The sequence below is a fragment of the Rhinoraja longicauda genome, chromosome 20 (genome assembly GCF_053455715.1).
Source record: "Rhinoraja longicauda isolate Sanriku21f chromosome 20, sRhiLon1.1, whole genome shotgun sequence".
NCBI lineage: Eukaryota > Metazoa > Chordata > Chondrichthyes > Rajiformes > Arhynchobatidae > Rhinoraja > Rhinoraja longicauda.
In genome coordinates this window covers 38,476,913-38,492,837 of record NC_135972.1, presented here as the reverse complement: position 1 = coordinate 38,492,837, position 15,925 = coordinate 38,476,913, and the positions used below count along the sequence as shown (strand labels likewise).

The 15,925-nt window shown below is 43.1% G+C and overlaps 1 protein-coding gene across 2 annotated transcripts in view; it reads right to left on the bottom strand.

The window, feature by feature from the left end:
- asz1 (ankyrin repeat, SAM and basic leucine zipper domain containing 1) overlaps window positions 1-15,925 on the bottom strand; it is an 89,015-nt gene that overhangs the window by 22,597 nt on the left and 50,493 nt on the right. For both annotated transcript variants that reach the window (XM_078416655.1, XM_078416656.1), the window contains exons 9-10: window positions 13,936-13,992; window positions 3,496-3,608 (exon numbers count right to left, since the gene is read on the bottom strand). In XM_078416655.1, coding sequence (XP_078272781.1) covers window positions 3,496-3,608; window positions 13,936-13,992 — 170 coding nt within the window. The remainder of the gene's footprint in view (window positions 1-3,495; window positions 3,609-13,935; window positions 13,993-15,925) is intronic.

Genomic DNA, 15,925 nt, shown 5'->3' with positions numbered 1-15,925 from the left:
CTGGCTTCCCACTCTTCTTTGCTTTGTTGTACTTCTGCTCTTTTATTTTTATGCTGTCCTTGACTTCCCTTGTCAACCACGGGTTTCTCTTACTCTCCTTGGAATCTTTCCTCCTCTTTGGGATAAATTGATCCTGCAACTTCTGCATTATTCCCAGGAATACCTGCCATTGCTGTTCCACCGTCTTCCCTGCGAGGGCCTCCTTCCAGTCAATTCTGGCCAGCTCCTGCCTCATGCCTCTGTAATCCCCTTTACTGTACTACTGACACTTCCGATTTTCCCTTCTCCCTCTCAATTTGTAGAGTAAAACTTATCATATTGTGATCACTACATCCTAATGGCTCTTTTACCTCGAGTCCCCTTATCAGATCAGGTTCATTACACAACACTAAATCCAGAATTGCCTTCTCCCTAGTAGGCTCCAGTACAAGCTGTTCTAAGAATTCATCTCGGAGACACTCCACAAACTCTCTTTCCTGGGGTCCATTACCAACCTGATTTTCCCAGTCTACCTGCATGTTGAAATCTCCCATAACCACCGTAGCATTACATTTGCGACATGCCAATTTTAGCTCCTCATTCAACTTGCACCTTATGTCGAGGCTACTGTTTGGGGGCCAGTAGATAACTCCCATTAGGGTCTTTTTACCCTTACAATTCCTCATTTCTACCCATACTGAATCTACATCTCCTGATTCCCCTTTAACTCCATCTCCATATTCCCAGTTTGTCAACCCCTCCCCCCCACTACTTAGTTTAAAGCCACACTTGTAGCACTGGCAAACCTACCTGCCAGAATGTTGGTCCCCCTGCTGTTAAGGTGTAACCTGTCCCTTTTGTACAGGTCACCCCTACCCCAGAAGAGTTCCCAGTTGTCTAGAAATCTAAATCCCTGCTCCCTGCACCAGCCCCTCAGCCATACATTCATATCCCCGATCAGTACCCAAAAGGAAAAACAAAAGGTTCAAGAAGGAAAAATAAAACTAAGCTAATGTCTTTCATATCCCGAGACTTTGCATATCCTTTATTCAAGAGTGTTATCTCCGCTGATTATACTTTTAGTTTTTGCCAGGGAATATTTAGGTGATAACTCCCTGATAAAAACAAAAAATATAATCTGCTACCAATTAAAAATATTAATGGGAAATGTTGGATTGCTGCAAATAATACTTTCCATATTATTCGCTGCACTAAAGAAATGTATAGAATCATGCTCTTGGATGTCTCAAAGTCTTTCTCAGATGTTGAATGACTTTCACAATGCAGATAACCTTCAATATAATGGGGGGGAGGGGGGAGATAGCGTCCATTATTGACACTGTCCGCTATAGCCGAGTGAGGCGGGTGACTCCAGCGAGGCGCCGCAGAGCCGTGCAAGAGAAGATCCCTCGAGGAACTGTACAGAAACGACCCCAGTAGCTGCCGCGAACAACTGGCAGCGGCTGAGAACAAGGATGGACCAAGCGGCCGACAAAAGCAAAGACCCGGCAGTCAACAAGAACGAGGATGGACCTGGCGGCTGACGAGAGCAAAGGCCAGGTGGGTCTCCCGTGGCCATGTGCGGAGGCAGGCCTGGTCCACTGCAGCGAAGATGTGCCCAGCGGGCCAGTGCCTCCAGGGGGATGCCCCGAAGACAGAGAGTCGAGGGGGGAGCCGTTGGCCACTACGGACGTGAGTAGTGGGCCGGTAGGAGCGGTACCACGGTATTGCCTCCAGCGCTTTCAAGGTCAGCTGCAGGAGGCGCCCCGTGACACAAAAGCAGTCGGGCGAGGAGAAAGTCGTCAGGTCACGGGCCTGTAGCAGCCTGGCTCCAGGACTTCCAGCATGTGGACCAGACTTAGACTTTGGACATTTTCTTTGTAAACGGTGTCAAAATATGGTGACTGCAATTGTGGGTTGTGCAAAAGAATTTCACTATGCTTTGCATACGTGAAAAAAACCCAATGATTAATTCCATTGACTATGTACAGTATGGGACACACAGCCAATAAACATACACTAAACAAGACACACAATAAACAGAAGCGGACACAAAATACATATCACATTAAACATTGTAAATAAATAAAAAAAGTTAACATACTGTAATTACATGCAAACTTCAGACAAACTGCACCCAAGGTCAGAATTGAACCAGAGTGGCTGGAACTAAAATGGAGATGCAAGGAACTGCAAATACCGACTCCGTATCTAAAAAAGATACTGAAAGCATGATAATAAAGCCAACTATTTGGAAAGAGGTTCATATAAATGCGCATAATTCTTTATAAATTAGTGGTGTTGTCTTGCCCATTGCTGCCACCTAGAGGTCACTCCGCCCGCTATAATCAAAATCTGTTGGAGAGGTTCGTAATAAGAGGTGTAGACTGTATACACTGTACAGCAATTATTGGCCGTCAAAACAATGCTCTACTTGGAGACAAAGTTAAAACCTAACCTGATCATGGGTAATCTGATGACTCAAGTCTAAGAACATCAAGAATGAAGAGTGTTTAATTGCCATATGCACCAGGAACAGATCAATTAAATACTAACATAAGTATTTCCCACCTAACACGGCATTATCATGTACACACACCGATTATATCACTGTCCAGAATCCTATCCCAGGCATAGAACCCATTTGACCTGATGTTACAGGCCTTCATATGTATTGAAATTCTAAAATATTGTCACCAGGCAAAACACTTTGCAAGGTCCTTTTTCCCTTCCTAGTCCAGTTAAACTCAATGTAGACACATCTTGTAGACCTTCTGAGTCTGACTCATGTTTTCCGATCTCTCTGCCCATTATCTTTTCCCAACATCTGTCTGATACTAACACACCAAAGGCAATCCTTTACCCCAAGAGTACCTGCGAGGTACTCCACTGTACCTGCGAGGTGGCAGAATACTCTGAACAATACTACAAGGCACAGGATCGTTTGATCCCAAATATATCACTTGGTTCAAATGGGGCCCTGGCTCCAAATCAAATGCCCTGTCAACAGAAATCTCTTTTTTTGTGATATTGTGCTATAAAGTGTGCAAAATCTGTTTGTTTACACTGAAAAATCACCATTTTATCTTTAATATTAAGATAGAAACCTGACCTTGCTGGCTTGCGTTGAACATGGAACCACATTTTAGAAGAAGTCTGCAATAAGAATGCTGCATTCTGGATGTACAGTGAGTGAGACCAGAGGACAACTATGTCTCAAAGCGTGGTGTGGTCCTAATTTTGCACCATCGTACTTTAAAGCCATTTCAGGCTATTTGCCAAGGCTCTGTTCGCAAGGAATGCTAATTCCAAAGAATTTTGTAAAGCTGAATATCTCACAAAACGGCACATTGTTAAAATAAAGTTTTAGAGATTCGTCGTCAAATGAGTGAAAATTTCAAGTAGGCTCCATAGTTTAAAGAAAGTTGAGTTTTCTTACACTTTTCCCACCTACCTAGTTTGATGAGCACTTGATTTACCTGCTAAAAGAGGCTGGCCCTTTTTATTTTCTATTACCTGCGATCAAACCTGTTCAGAGTTGGCAATTGAGCAACTTGTAGATCCTCTGGTTGCATTTCACGGACTGCATCCAAAATCTTCTGTTGGTCATTCGGATCAATGATTCCAATCTAGGTAAAAATGAATACTGTTAAAATTTATGTTCAGGAAAGAACTATCCGTGTTGCCATAATTCTCTACTAATTTAACCTCAGGGCAATAGCAAAGGCTTCAATTTGTGCTAATTCATTCTTGTAATTAGTTTAGAGATTTTAGTTTAGAGATACAGCGCAGAAATAGGCTCTTCGGCCCACCAAGTCCGCGCCGACCAGCGATCCCCGCACACTTACACGATCCGACGCACACTAGAGACATTTACAATGATACCGTCAATTAAACTACAAATCTGCACATCTTTGGAGTGTGGGAGGAAACCGGAGATCCCGGAGAAAACCCACATGGTTACAGGGAGAATGTACAAGCTCCCTACAGACAGCCCCCATCGTCAGGACTGAACCCGGGACTCTGGCGCTGTAAGGCTCTACCGCTGTGCCACCGTGCCTCCCGACTATCATTTAGAAAAATATAATAATTTTTATTTGAACTCTGTCTATCCTTTTCTTCTGCAGTGTATACAAAGGGGATTTTCTGATGATGTTAGTCTCTACTTCGCTCTCCTTTCTCCCTTCTCCAAAATCACTGCTGTTCTACCTTCTGTTTCTTTTCCTTCTACCTATATTCAACACAATCTCTCCAAAGTTAACATCGTGGTTGCAGCACACCATAACTATAACCAGTACTCCATACAAGCTGTACACTACCACAACAACTTGCCAAGAGCTCTCCAACAGCATTGCTCACCCCATCTCCACCACCTGGAAGTAGTGGATGGATTCAGCACCTCTTCCAGCTATCTGACCAGCCTGAAACTATATGTGTAGGAAAGAACTAGATACTGGTTTAAATCGAAGGTAGACACAAAATGCTGGAGTAACTCAGCGGGTCAGGCAGCATCTCTGGAGAGAAGGAATGGGTGACATTTCAGGTCGAGACCTTTCTTCAGACTGATGTCAGGGGAGGGGGCGGGACAAAGATAGAATGAGGTCAGAGACAGTAAGATTGGTGGGAGAACTGGGAAGGGGGAGGAGATAGAGGGAAAGCAAGGGCTATTTGAAGTTAGAGAAGTCAATGTTCAAACCGCTGGGGTGTAAACTATCTAAGCGAAATATAAGGTGTTGTTCCTCCAATTTGCACTGGGCCTACTCTGACAATGGAGGAGGCCCAGGACAGAAAGGTCGCATTGGGAATAGAAGGGGGAGCTGAAGTGCTGAGCCACCACAAGATCAGGTAGGTTAAGACGGACTGAGCAGAGGTGTTCAGCGAAACGATTGCTGAACCTGCGCTAGGTCTTGCCGATGTAGAGATGTTGACACCTGGAACACCGGATACAATAGATGAGGTTGGAGGAGGTGCAAGTGAACCTCTGCCTCACCTGGAAAGACTGTTTGGGTCCTTGGATGGGGTCAAGGGGGGAGGTAAGGGGACAGGTGTTGCATCTCCTGCGGTTGCAGGGGAAAGTACATGGGGAGGGGATGGTTTGGGTGGGAAGGGACAAGTTGACCAGGGAGTTTCAGAGGGAATGGTTTATGCGGAAAGCAGAAAGGGGTGGAGATGGGAAGATGTGGCCAGTAGTGGGGTCCCGTTGGAGGTGGCGAAAATGTCTCTCTTCGGCATAAACCAGCATCTGCAGTTCCTTCCTGCACATTGACACTAGATCTTATTTATATGAAAACATTATACAGTGTACTAGTCCAATCTGTAATCTACAAAATGGTCACCTGTTGGGTCATTGGTATGATCAAAGTATTCGTCTTATACTGACTCATTATGCCTTCTGATCTAAACAATGTTTGTTCCGCGGAGATTTATTCAAATGTACAAGACAGTATGAGCTTTGAGACTTTCTAACTAAGTCTGTATGTTCATTTTACAAAAAAGTTTTGTTATTGGCAAATTCATTTACAAACTTCGAACTGCTGAACTTCTGCCCATGCATCACAAAAATATTTCTATGAAACCGATTCGCTCATCCTATCACCTCATCCTTTTCTACTTTAAGAAGAAAACCCCGTATTTTTCTTCCAAGTCACCTACCCAGAATGGTTCCCAAACTTGCTCCTTCATGTCAAGTTCTGCAGCTTTCAACATATTTGCTGCGCAATGTTTTGCTTAACTGTCAAAGTCAAAATATCACCAGACCATGTCAGGCAGGTTCAGGACTTGCTCTGCAAAACCATCCAACAAAAACCCTTAGATTCTTTACTCTTTTGCCAATTCTTTCCTTGATCTTTCCGTTCTCATCAAGTGGGCGCAGCGGTAGACTTGCTGCCTTACAGCGTATACAGCGCCAGAGACCCGGGTTCGATCCCGACTATAGGAACTGTCTGAAAGGAGTTTGTACGTTCTCCCCGTGACTGTGTGGGTTTTCACCGGGTACTCCGGTTTCCACCCACACTCTAAAGACGTACAGGTTAGTAGGTTTATCGGCTTGGTAGAAATGTAAACTGTCCCTTGTATCTGTAGGTTAGTGTTAATGTGTGGGGATCGGATCTTAGTGGGCCGAAGGGCCTGTTTCCGCGCTGTATCTCTAAAAAAAAAAACTAAAACTAAAGTATGAGGTGCTCCTAGTTTGTCATCAGAATTAGGGCCATCTTTCCAGCTGCTTTTCTTCCTTCTTTGCCTACCAAGATAAAGCCAACCCAGCCTCTCTCCGCCTATGGTCTGAGCTCACAGCTCTTTCAAATATGTAGCCATGCCCTTTCAACTTCACCTTGCTGTGACCACTTGTCAGTTAACAGCTGATGACCCAGCTTCGTTCCCGATCCTTGCTATAACTCACTTGCAATTGGCTCCCTCTCATTTGACACTGTCTTATTTCTTTACCTCTGTTGTGATAGGGAATAGAAACATAGAAAATAGGTGCAGGAGTAGGCCATTCGGCCCTTCGAGCCTGCACCGCCATTCAATATGATCATGGCTGATCATCCAACTCAGTATCCCGTACCTGCCTTCTCTCCATACCCCCTGATCCCTTTAGCCACAAGGGCCACATCCAACTCCCTCTTAAATATAGCCAATGAACTGACCTCAACTACCCTCTGTGGCAGAGAATTCCACAGACTCACCACTCTGTGTGAAAAAAAACTTTCTCATCTCGGTCCTAAAAGACTTCCCCTTATCCTTAAACTGTGAACTCTTGTTCTGGACTTCCTCAACATCGGGAACAATCCTCCTGCATCTAGCCTGTCCAACCCCTTAAGAATTTTGTAAGTTTCTATACGATCCCCCCTCAATCTTCTAAATTCCAGCGAGTACATGCCGAGTCTATCCAGTCTTTCTTCATATGAAAGTCCTGCCATCCCAGGAATCAATCTGGTGAACCTTCTCTGTACTCCCTCTATGGCAAGAATGTCTTTCCTCAGATTAGGAGACCAAAACTGTATGCAATACTCCAGGTGTGGTCTCACCAATGCCCTGTACAACTGCAGCAGAACCACCCTGCTCCTATACTCATATCCCCTCGCTATGAATGCTAACATACCATTCGCTTTCTTCACTGCCTGCTGCACCTGCATGCCTACTTTCAATGACTGGTGTACCACGACACCCAGGTCTCGTTGCATCTCCCCTTTTCCTAATCGGCCACCGTTCAGATAATATCAGAATGAAATAGTAAATTAGAGAAGCAACTGAACAGGTCTCAATTTCAGGGACAAAATAAAGTCACGTATCACTCTCATTTCTTATTATAGGTGAGGCTAGATGAAGGGCCAGTTCAAGGAGTTAAAGCAGGAGGGTCAGTCAGCTCATTTGGATAATGCTGGAGTAATGGATAATCTAACCACATTGGGAGACAGATGGCTAAAGCTACTGCCCTCATGTACTCTGTCAGGATTGAACATGAAGATGCTGCATAAATCTAACTTATTTGCATCATAACATACATCTTATTCCCCTTTGGAAGAACAAGGAAAATCCAGAGGAATTTCCAGTAAATGATTAAGCTGGTCATGTACAGTTCACAATATATATATATATATATATATATATATATGTATATATATATATATATATATATATATATATGTATATATATATATATATATATGTATACATAAGGCATATGTATGTTCAGCGCACAAAAATTGATTTTTACTGCCCATGTCTACTAAATCCTGTTGGGCAGGAATGTTGAAATGATCAACTGTAGTTGAAATGTGACAAGAAACACTCGACATGGAATGATATATACCAAGTCAAAGTTTGCTGAAAGTTTTGTTTTTCCACTGACATTTAGAGTGTATACTGAAATGAGTAATTTGGTCCATTAATTGAATGAACATTGTTTGTGCTATTAGAAACAGCATCAAGGTATCTTGTGAACTTAATGAGTCAATTCTGTGTCAAATCATAAACCGTAAAGTCCTGACTGGTTTATGGACTGTTTGCCACGATTGGACAGCTTAAGTGACTTAAGTACAGTGGAAGGCAGTGTTTTACATCCCAAGTATAGATACATGTACACTTTCTAACACAATTTCTGTTGAACAGTGTACGTAATGACAGGAAATTACTTATGTTTATTTAAAATGCAATATGACATTTAAAGTTATTGAGTGACAAGTTACCATTCACAGATGAACAGGCAGACATCGTCAAAACATAAAATTCCCCTTTCCATCACCCAAAATCACTTGCGGCAAGCATTTAACATGCAAGAGAACATTCCACTCTTGTTAAAAAGCCCTTTGTGCATGAACATCTGGCAAGGTACAAGGTTCAACTCCTTCAAAACAAAACCCCACGTTTTTGTGATACTAACAGATAAAGAAATTATATGTAACATCACCATTGCATTTAATGTAACAACATTCTTTCTGTATATTCCAAAACACGTTGTACAAAGAAATATTATGAAATCTTGTCATTGCTTGCTATAACTTAGAAAACATCAGCCAGTTTGTCCAAAGATAATTACCAGAACGCAATGGGCAATCATCAAATTCTAGTTTTTTTTTTTTAGCAAAGCTTATGCTGAAATATTAACTAGACACTCCCTTACTCCTCTTCACAGTCTGAGTTTAAGATCTAATTTGAAAGACAGTAACTCCAACCATTGCAGTGAAATGGAGTGTCAGTCTAGATTTTAAGGTATCTGAATCTGATGCAGGAATGTTGAGGGGTTGGGTCATAGTTTGTCCTCAAAGTATCGGCCTGAATGTTCACCAAGACACTTGCCTCTGAGATCCTGATTTACAAAGAGAACACAAAATGTTAGAGTAATTCAGCGGGTCGGGCATTATTGTTGGAAGATATAGGTCAGGTGCCTTCTTCAGACTAATTGTGTAATAATTATAGAAGGGGGAAGAAAGCCAGAAAAGAGGTGGGGGTGGGAGAAAGCCTGGTAAGTGATACCTGGATACAGGTGGGGGGGATTGGCAGATAGGTGGATAAAGGCCTGAGATGAAAAGACGATAAAAGGGCATCAGTTAAGGAAGGATGCAAGAGGAGTGAAATATGGAACCAGAGGAAGGGATATAGGTGGAAGGGGACAAGGGTAAGGGTAAAGAGGGGGAGTGAGAGAGTATGAGAAATGGGTGTGCATCAGGAAGAGGCACAGGGAAGAGAGGGGGCATAAAGGGGGTGGAAGTTGGGTTGTTACCTAAAATTGGAGAATTCAAGTTGTAACCGACCTGCGGAATATGTGGTGTTGTGTCTCTATTTTGCATGTGGCCTCACACTGGCAATGGAGCCCAAGACAGCAAGTTCGGTAGGGGAATGGGAAGGGGAGTTAAAATGGTTAGCAACCAGGAGATCCAGCAGGCCTAGGCAGACCGAGTGAAATGGTCATGGTTTGAGAGTTGGTTAAGTTACACCTGCTAGCTGAACTGGCTGTCAAATTTGTCAAATAGCTTGAACATTTGTACCTCTCATGTTGAAAATAGTGAAGAATTAAACTAAAGATTAAAAAACAAAAACACATTACAATATTGGAAAACAATGGTTTGAATTATCTCAATAATATTAAAAATACAAATTATAGGTGCTTATTAGATCGGAAGCAAACAAATGGAACTCTTTTATTCAAATAGACAGGAAGTAGCAAACCATATTTAGGAATTTAGAAGGATGAGAGGGGATCTTATAGACAATAGACAATAGACAATAGGTGCAGGAGTAGGCCATTCAGCCCTTCGAGCCAGCACCGCCATTCAATGCGATCATGGCTGATCACTATCAATCAGTACCCCGTTCCTGCCTTCTCCCCATACCCCCTCACTCCGCTATCCTTAAGAGCTCTATCCAGCTCTCTCTTGAAAGCATCCAACGAACTGGCCTCCACTGCCTTCTGAGGCAGAGAATTCCACACCTTCACCACCCTCTGACTGAAAAAGTTCTTCCTCATCTCCGTTCTAAATGGCCTACCCCTTATTCTCAAACTGTGGCCCCTTGTTCTGGACTCCCCCAACATTGGGAACATGTTATCTGCCTCTAATGTGTCCAATCCCCTAATTATCTTATATGTTTCAATAAGATCCCCCCTCATCCTTCTAAATTCCAGTGTATACAAGCCCAATCGCTCCAGCCTTTCAACATACGACAGTCCCGCCATTCCGGGAATTAATCTAGTGAACCTACGCTGCACGCCCTCCATAGCAAGAATATCCTTCCTCAAATTTGGAGACCAAAACTGCACACAGTACTCCAGGTGCGGTCTCACCAGGGCCCGGTACATTTCTTATCGAAATGTATAAGATTATTAAGGGGTTGGACACGTTAGAGGCAGGAAACATGTTCCCAATGTTGGGGGAGTCCAGAACAAGGGGCCACAGTTTAAGAATAAGGGGTAGGCCATTTAGAACGGAGATGAGGAAAAACTTTTTCAGTCAGAGAGTTGTGAATCTGTGGAATTCTCTGCCTCAGAAGGCAGTGGAGGCCAATTCTCTGAATGCATTCAAGAGAGAGCTAGATAGAGCTCTTAAGGATAGTGGAGTCAGGGGGTATGGGGAGAAGGCAGGAACAGGGTACTGATTGAGAATGATCAGCCATGATCAAAGGGCCAAATGGCCTACTCCTGCACCTATTGTCTATATGCCAGCTACCACTTAGAAAATGTCTAGTCAAGCTAAGTCAACACGAGAAAGGAAAATAATGTTTTTCTAATTTAGAGGAATACCTTGCAGTAAAATATGCTCTAAAGGGGATGTCAGATTTAGATGAATTAATTGTCATATACACCAGAGTGAAATAAAATTCCTTTGTGGATAACTTGATATTTCCCCAATTATGCAAATATTACCTTATTGCCTCATCACTAAACCATCTAGATCCATTAAGCCTCTGCTTACACAGTTTATATTTTCACTGTACAAATTTGTTTCCTTCATCTCAGCCACTGGTATATATTGTAAACATATGAGACCCAAGTTCTCATCCCTGGGGCACTCCAATAGTTACATCCTATTACATGAACATGTACATTTATTCCTGCTTTCTGATGTCAGTTTGCAAACTAAGCTGTGCTCAGTCTCAACTCAGTCCATGCTGATACATTATCTCATTGCCTTTTGTCTTGAAAAATCTTGTACAAGGACAAATTGTGTCCATCCAAACACAAATAGTTAAAAGCATTATACTTTATTTCTGTTAAACAGTCTAGCATGATTAGCAGAACACATTTTCTTTGGTGGCTTGAGCCAGTAGATAGCCTGATTAGTGTCCAGCTTTGGGAGGGCTGTCGGCTTGGAAGCGGTTTGAGCACACTGGGTGTAATCAGCCATTTTCTTGCAGCAGCATTGAAACAATTATGTCCCAAGTGTCAAGTTCCATGGTTAACCAATTTGGCCCAGTTACGAAGGGCACTGGATTAATTAAACAAACGAGGTCAGCATGGATCAGTCATTAACTGCACTGCATGCACTGCATTTTATTTGTATCAATATAAAATAAATTTTTAAATAAATTAGTTCACTAGTTTGTTGATTACTTGTTTGGGTTCCGACCTGTGGGTCAGGTAGCCAAGATCTAATTGAAATAAGTAACCTCAGCACGTTTATTTATATAGAGTTTGCCTGGCCTGATCAGACCCAAACTTCGGGACTGTTTATTAAAATATATCCAACTCAACCTGACATTTAGAGGCTTGGAGACGCAAGGGACTGCAGAAGCTGGAATCTGGAGTAAAAAGCAAAGTGCTGGTAGAACTCAGCAGATCAGGCAGTATCTGAGCATGGAATGGACAAACGGGAGTTTGGGTGGGAGACACAAAATGCTGGAGTATCTCAGCGGGTCAGGTAGCATCTCTGGAGAGAAAGAATGGGCGAAGTTTCGGGTCGAGACCCTTCTTCAGATTTTGGGTGGTTTCAGTTGGGAGGGATGATTGGCAGATGGGTGGATTAAATGACAAAGATGAGAGGTGAAAGGAAGACAGGAAACAGGAGGAAATGTAGAGCCGGAGAGAGGAATATGGATGAAAGAGGACAGGACGGAAGGGAAAGAGCGGGAATAATATGGAAATGTGGGACTTACGGATGGGTCATAAGTGAATGGAGGAAGAGAAAGGAGCAGGGTGACTGGGGTGGTGGGGAAATGTGTGCGATGAGGGGGTTATTACATGAATCGGAAAATTTAATGCATACAATACAATATCTTTTATTGTCATTGTACAAGTACAACGAGATTTTTGAATGTCGCTTCCATATTGATGCTATCAAATATATAAATAAATCACGGCGAAAATGAAAACAACAAAGCCCCCCCCCCCTAAGGGTTAGAGTTAGCTCAGTACACAACCCTGCAGTGTGCCGGTACTCAGGGTGATGGTGGAGGACAGGTGGAGGCCCAGTCTCACTGCCTGAGGACGTTCCGTCAGGAAATTCAGGATCCAGTTGAATATAGGCGAGCTGAGGCCTAGCTGGTGGAGTTTGGAGGTGAGCTTGGTGGGGATGACTGTGTTGAAGGCAGAGCTGTAGTCTATAAATAGCATCCTCACGTATGTGCCCTGTCTCTCCAGGTGAGTCAGGACGGTATGAAGAGCCAGAGAGATGGTGTCCTCTGTGGATCTATTTGCTCTGTATGCGAACTGATGTGGGTCTAATGAGGCAGGGTTGGTGGCTTTGATGTGGGAGAGGACCAGCCTTTCAAAGCACTTCATAATGATCGGTGTTAGGGCAACCGGGTGGTAGTCGTTCAGGTTGCTGATGCTTGCCTTTTTCGGCACCGGCACCATGGTGGCCGACTTCAGGCACTTTGGGACCGTTGCCAGAGATAGAGACAGATTGAAGACATTTGTGAATACCTCAGCAAGCTGTTCAGCACAGTCCTTCAGTACCCATCCTGGGACTCCGTCCGGGCCTGCAGCCTTGCGTGGATTGATCCTCTGCAGCGCGCGCTGTACATCATGTGTACTCAGTGTGAGCACCTGATCGTCCTCAGAGGCCGGAGTTTTACCACTCATGTTGATGTTGCTGGTTTCAAAGCGCACAAAGAAGGTGTTGAGCTCGTTAGCCAGTGTGACATCCCTGTGGGGGCAGGCAGGGTTGCTCTTGTAATCAGTGATATCCCTGATGCCTTGCCACATGCTTCTGGTGTCAGTGCTTTTGAAGTGATCTTCCACGTGAGGTCTGTGGAGGTCTTTCGGCCTTTTTTCAGGTTTGACCAGGCAACACTGTATGCTACAGTGTCCCCGGATTTAAAGGCATTGTTGCGTGCCCGTTATACCATTGGGTTATAAGCTATCCAAGTAGTATTTGCGGTGCTGTTCTTCCAGTTTGCATGTGGCTTCACTCTGGTAATGGAGAAGTCCCAGGACAGAAAGATCAGTATGGGAATGAGAAGGAAAGTTAACGGGGTTAGTGATCAGGAGCTCCAGCAGGCCTTGGCGGACAGAGCGCAAGCCATTGGCGAAATCGTTGCCGAGCTTATGCTTGGTTTCTCCGGTGTAACGGAGGCTACGACAGGAGCACTAAGTACCCTAGACAAGGTTGGAAGAGATACACACTACCAGATGAAATATATATATCTGCAAACTCTGCATAATCTACACATTCTGGTATATACATTTTGTCAGGAGCCCGATCATGGAATGATGTCTGAACTACTAAATACTGTAAAGGCATCCTAGGTTTGCCCAGTGACACATACATCAATCATTCACATGATAATAAGGAATATATTCTCTTATCACAAAATTCACATTATGGTCTGTGTGTTAAATGCAGCTATTTCTGGAAGTATCCGTAAAAGATCACTGAACTCAATTGTGAATGATTTGTGTTCGAGGTAAAATAATTTAAATTCCAATGGAAGCAAGGCGAGATCAAAATTATCTTTGGGTTGGAGCTGCTTAGATTTCGCACTACATCATAAATGAAAAATTGTTTAAAAAAAAAATCTAACCGTTTCAAGTTCTTCTTTCCCCATTGTCAGAAGTCCTCTGAAAGATATATCATTCTCCTTCAAAAATTAACAATAGAAAACATTTTAAAATCAGTATATTTTTATAGGTACTATCTTTTACTAACAAAGAGTTAATAATAATAATAATAATAATATTCATTTATTGTCATTGCAACGAGTACAACGAAATAAAAAAATAGCCAATCCTGGGTGCGTAAAAACATATATGCAATAAATGCAAAAACAAATAAATACAATTATATTAAGTACAAAAGTTTTAACAGTTACTCCATTTGAGATGAATTGATGTACAACTGTATCTTCTTCTTTCGTATGTCAAGTACAACAATCAAAAGTGGCAATTGGTGCTTCAGAGTACCGTAGTTGGCGCTTTGCTGCGAGTTTTGCCAGTTCTGTAGAACTACCCAGGGTGGACGATGAGGACGTAAAGCAGCTCCCACCCCAACAACTGTATTATAAAATAACAGTTCAGCAGCTCTCGGGAATATTTCTTGTTAACTTGTCATAGGTAATGAAACCAAGTTGAATTATACGTGGATTAAACATGTCCAGATAATTAATTGCTAATCTTAAAAATTAATCTCTGCATTGGTCTCAAATAAAGCGTGTGTGTAACTGATAAAAATGGTGATGAAAAGACACCGCTGTACAAATACTACTCAAAAGTCCTAATTTCCCACCAAGGGACAAAGACTTCCCATGTATGACACATTCTAAGATGCCATTAAGGCAATCTCTCTTGTACCCAATACTCCACAAAGACTGACACAAAAAGCTGGAGTAACTCAGCGAGTCAGGCAGCATCTCCGGTGAAAAGGAATAGGTGACGTTTCGGGTCGAGACCCTTCTTCAGACTGAGAGACAGGGGAAAGAGAAGCAAGAGATACAGAACAGATTAATGAAAGATAAGCAGAAAAGTAACGATGATCAAGGGAACGGTCCATTGTTGGCTGTAGGCCAGGTGATAACGAGTTATACAGAGAATGAAATTCAATAGGACAACAGTGAAACTAGTACAAATTACTAGGGGGGGGGGGGTTGGAGAGAGAAAGGATGCAAGGGTTACTTGAAGTTAGAGGAGGAGGCCCAGGACAGAAAGATCAGTGTGGGAATGGGAAGGGGAGTTAAAGTATTTAGCAACCGGGAAATAACTGCTCTCTATAGAAGAGCACAGAGCTGGGAGCCACTGGTGATCTTGAAACCTATTGCCACTTTTATACAGTTGACAATTGGTTCTTCAACATGTACATGTATATAGATTTCTGAAAATGTTCAAGATGGTGCCTGGTGTCAGTGGATCTTGTAAGTGGAATTGAATGCAACATCTCTAAGTTTGCGGATGACACGAAGCTGGGTGGCAGTGTTAGCTGCAAGGAGGATGCTAGGAGGCTGCAGAGTGACTTGGATAGATTAGGCGAGTGGGCAAATGCATGGCAGATGCAATATAATGTGGATAAATGTGAGGTTATCCACTTTGGCGGCAAGAACAGGAAAGCAGAGTATTACCTGAATGGTGACCGATTGGGAGAAGGGGAGATGCAACGTGACCTGGGTGTCATGGTGCACCAGTCATTGAAAGCAAGCATGCAGGTGCAGCAGGCAGTGAAGAAAGCGAATGGTATGTTGGCATTCATAGCAAGAGGATTTGAGTTTAGGAGCAGGGAGGTTCTGCTGCAGTTGCACAGGGCCTTGGTGAGACCGCACCTGGAGTATTGTGTGCAGTTTTGGTCTCCTAACCTGAGGAAAGACGTTCTTGCCTTAGAGGGAGGACAGAGAAGGTTCACCAGATTGATCCCTGGGATGGCGGGACTTACATATGAGGAAAGACTAGATAGACTGGGCTTGTACTCGCTGGAATTTAGAAGACTGAGGGGGGATCTTATAGAAACATATAAAATTCTTAAGAGGTTGGAGAGGCTAGATGCGGGAAAATTGTTCCCGATGTTGGGGGAGTCCAGAACCAGGGGTC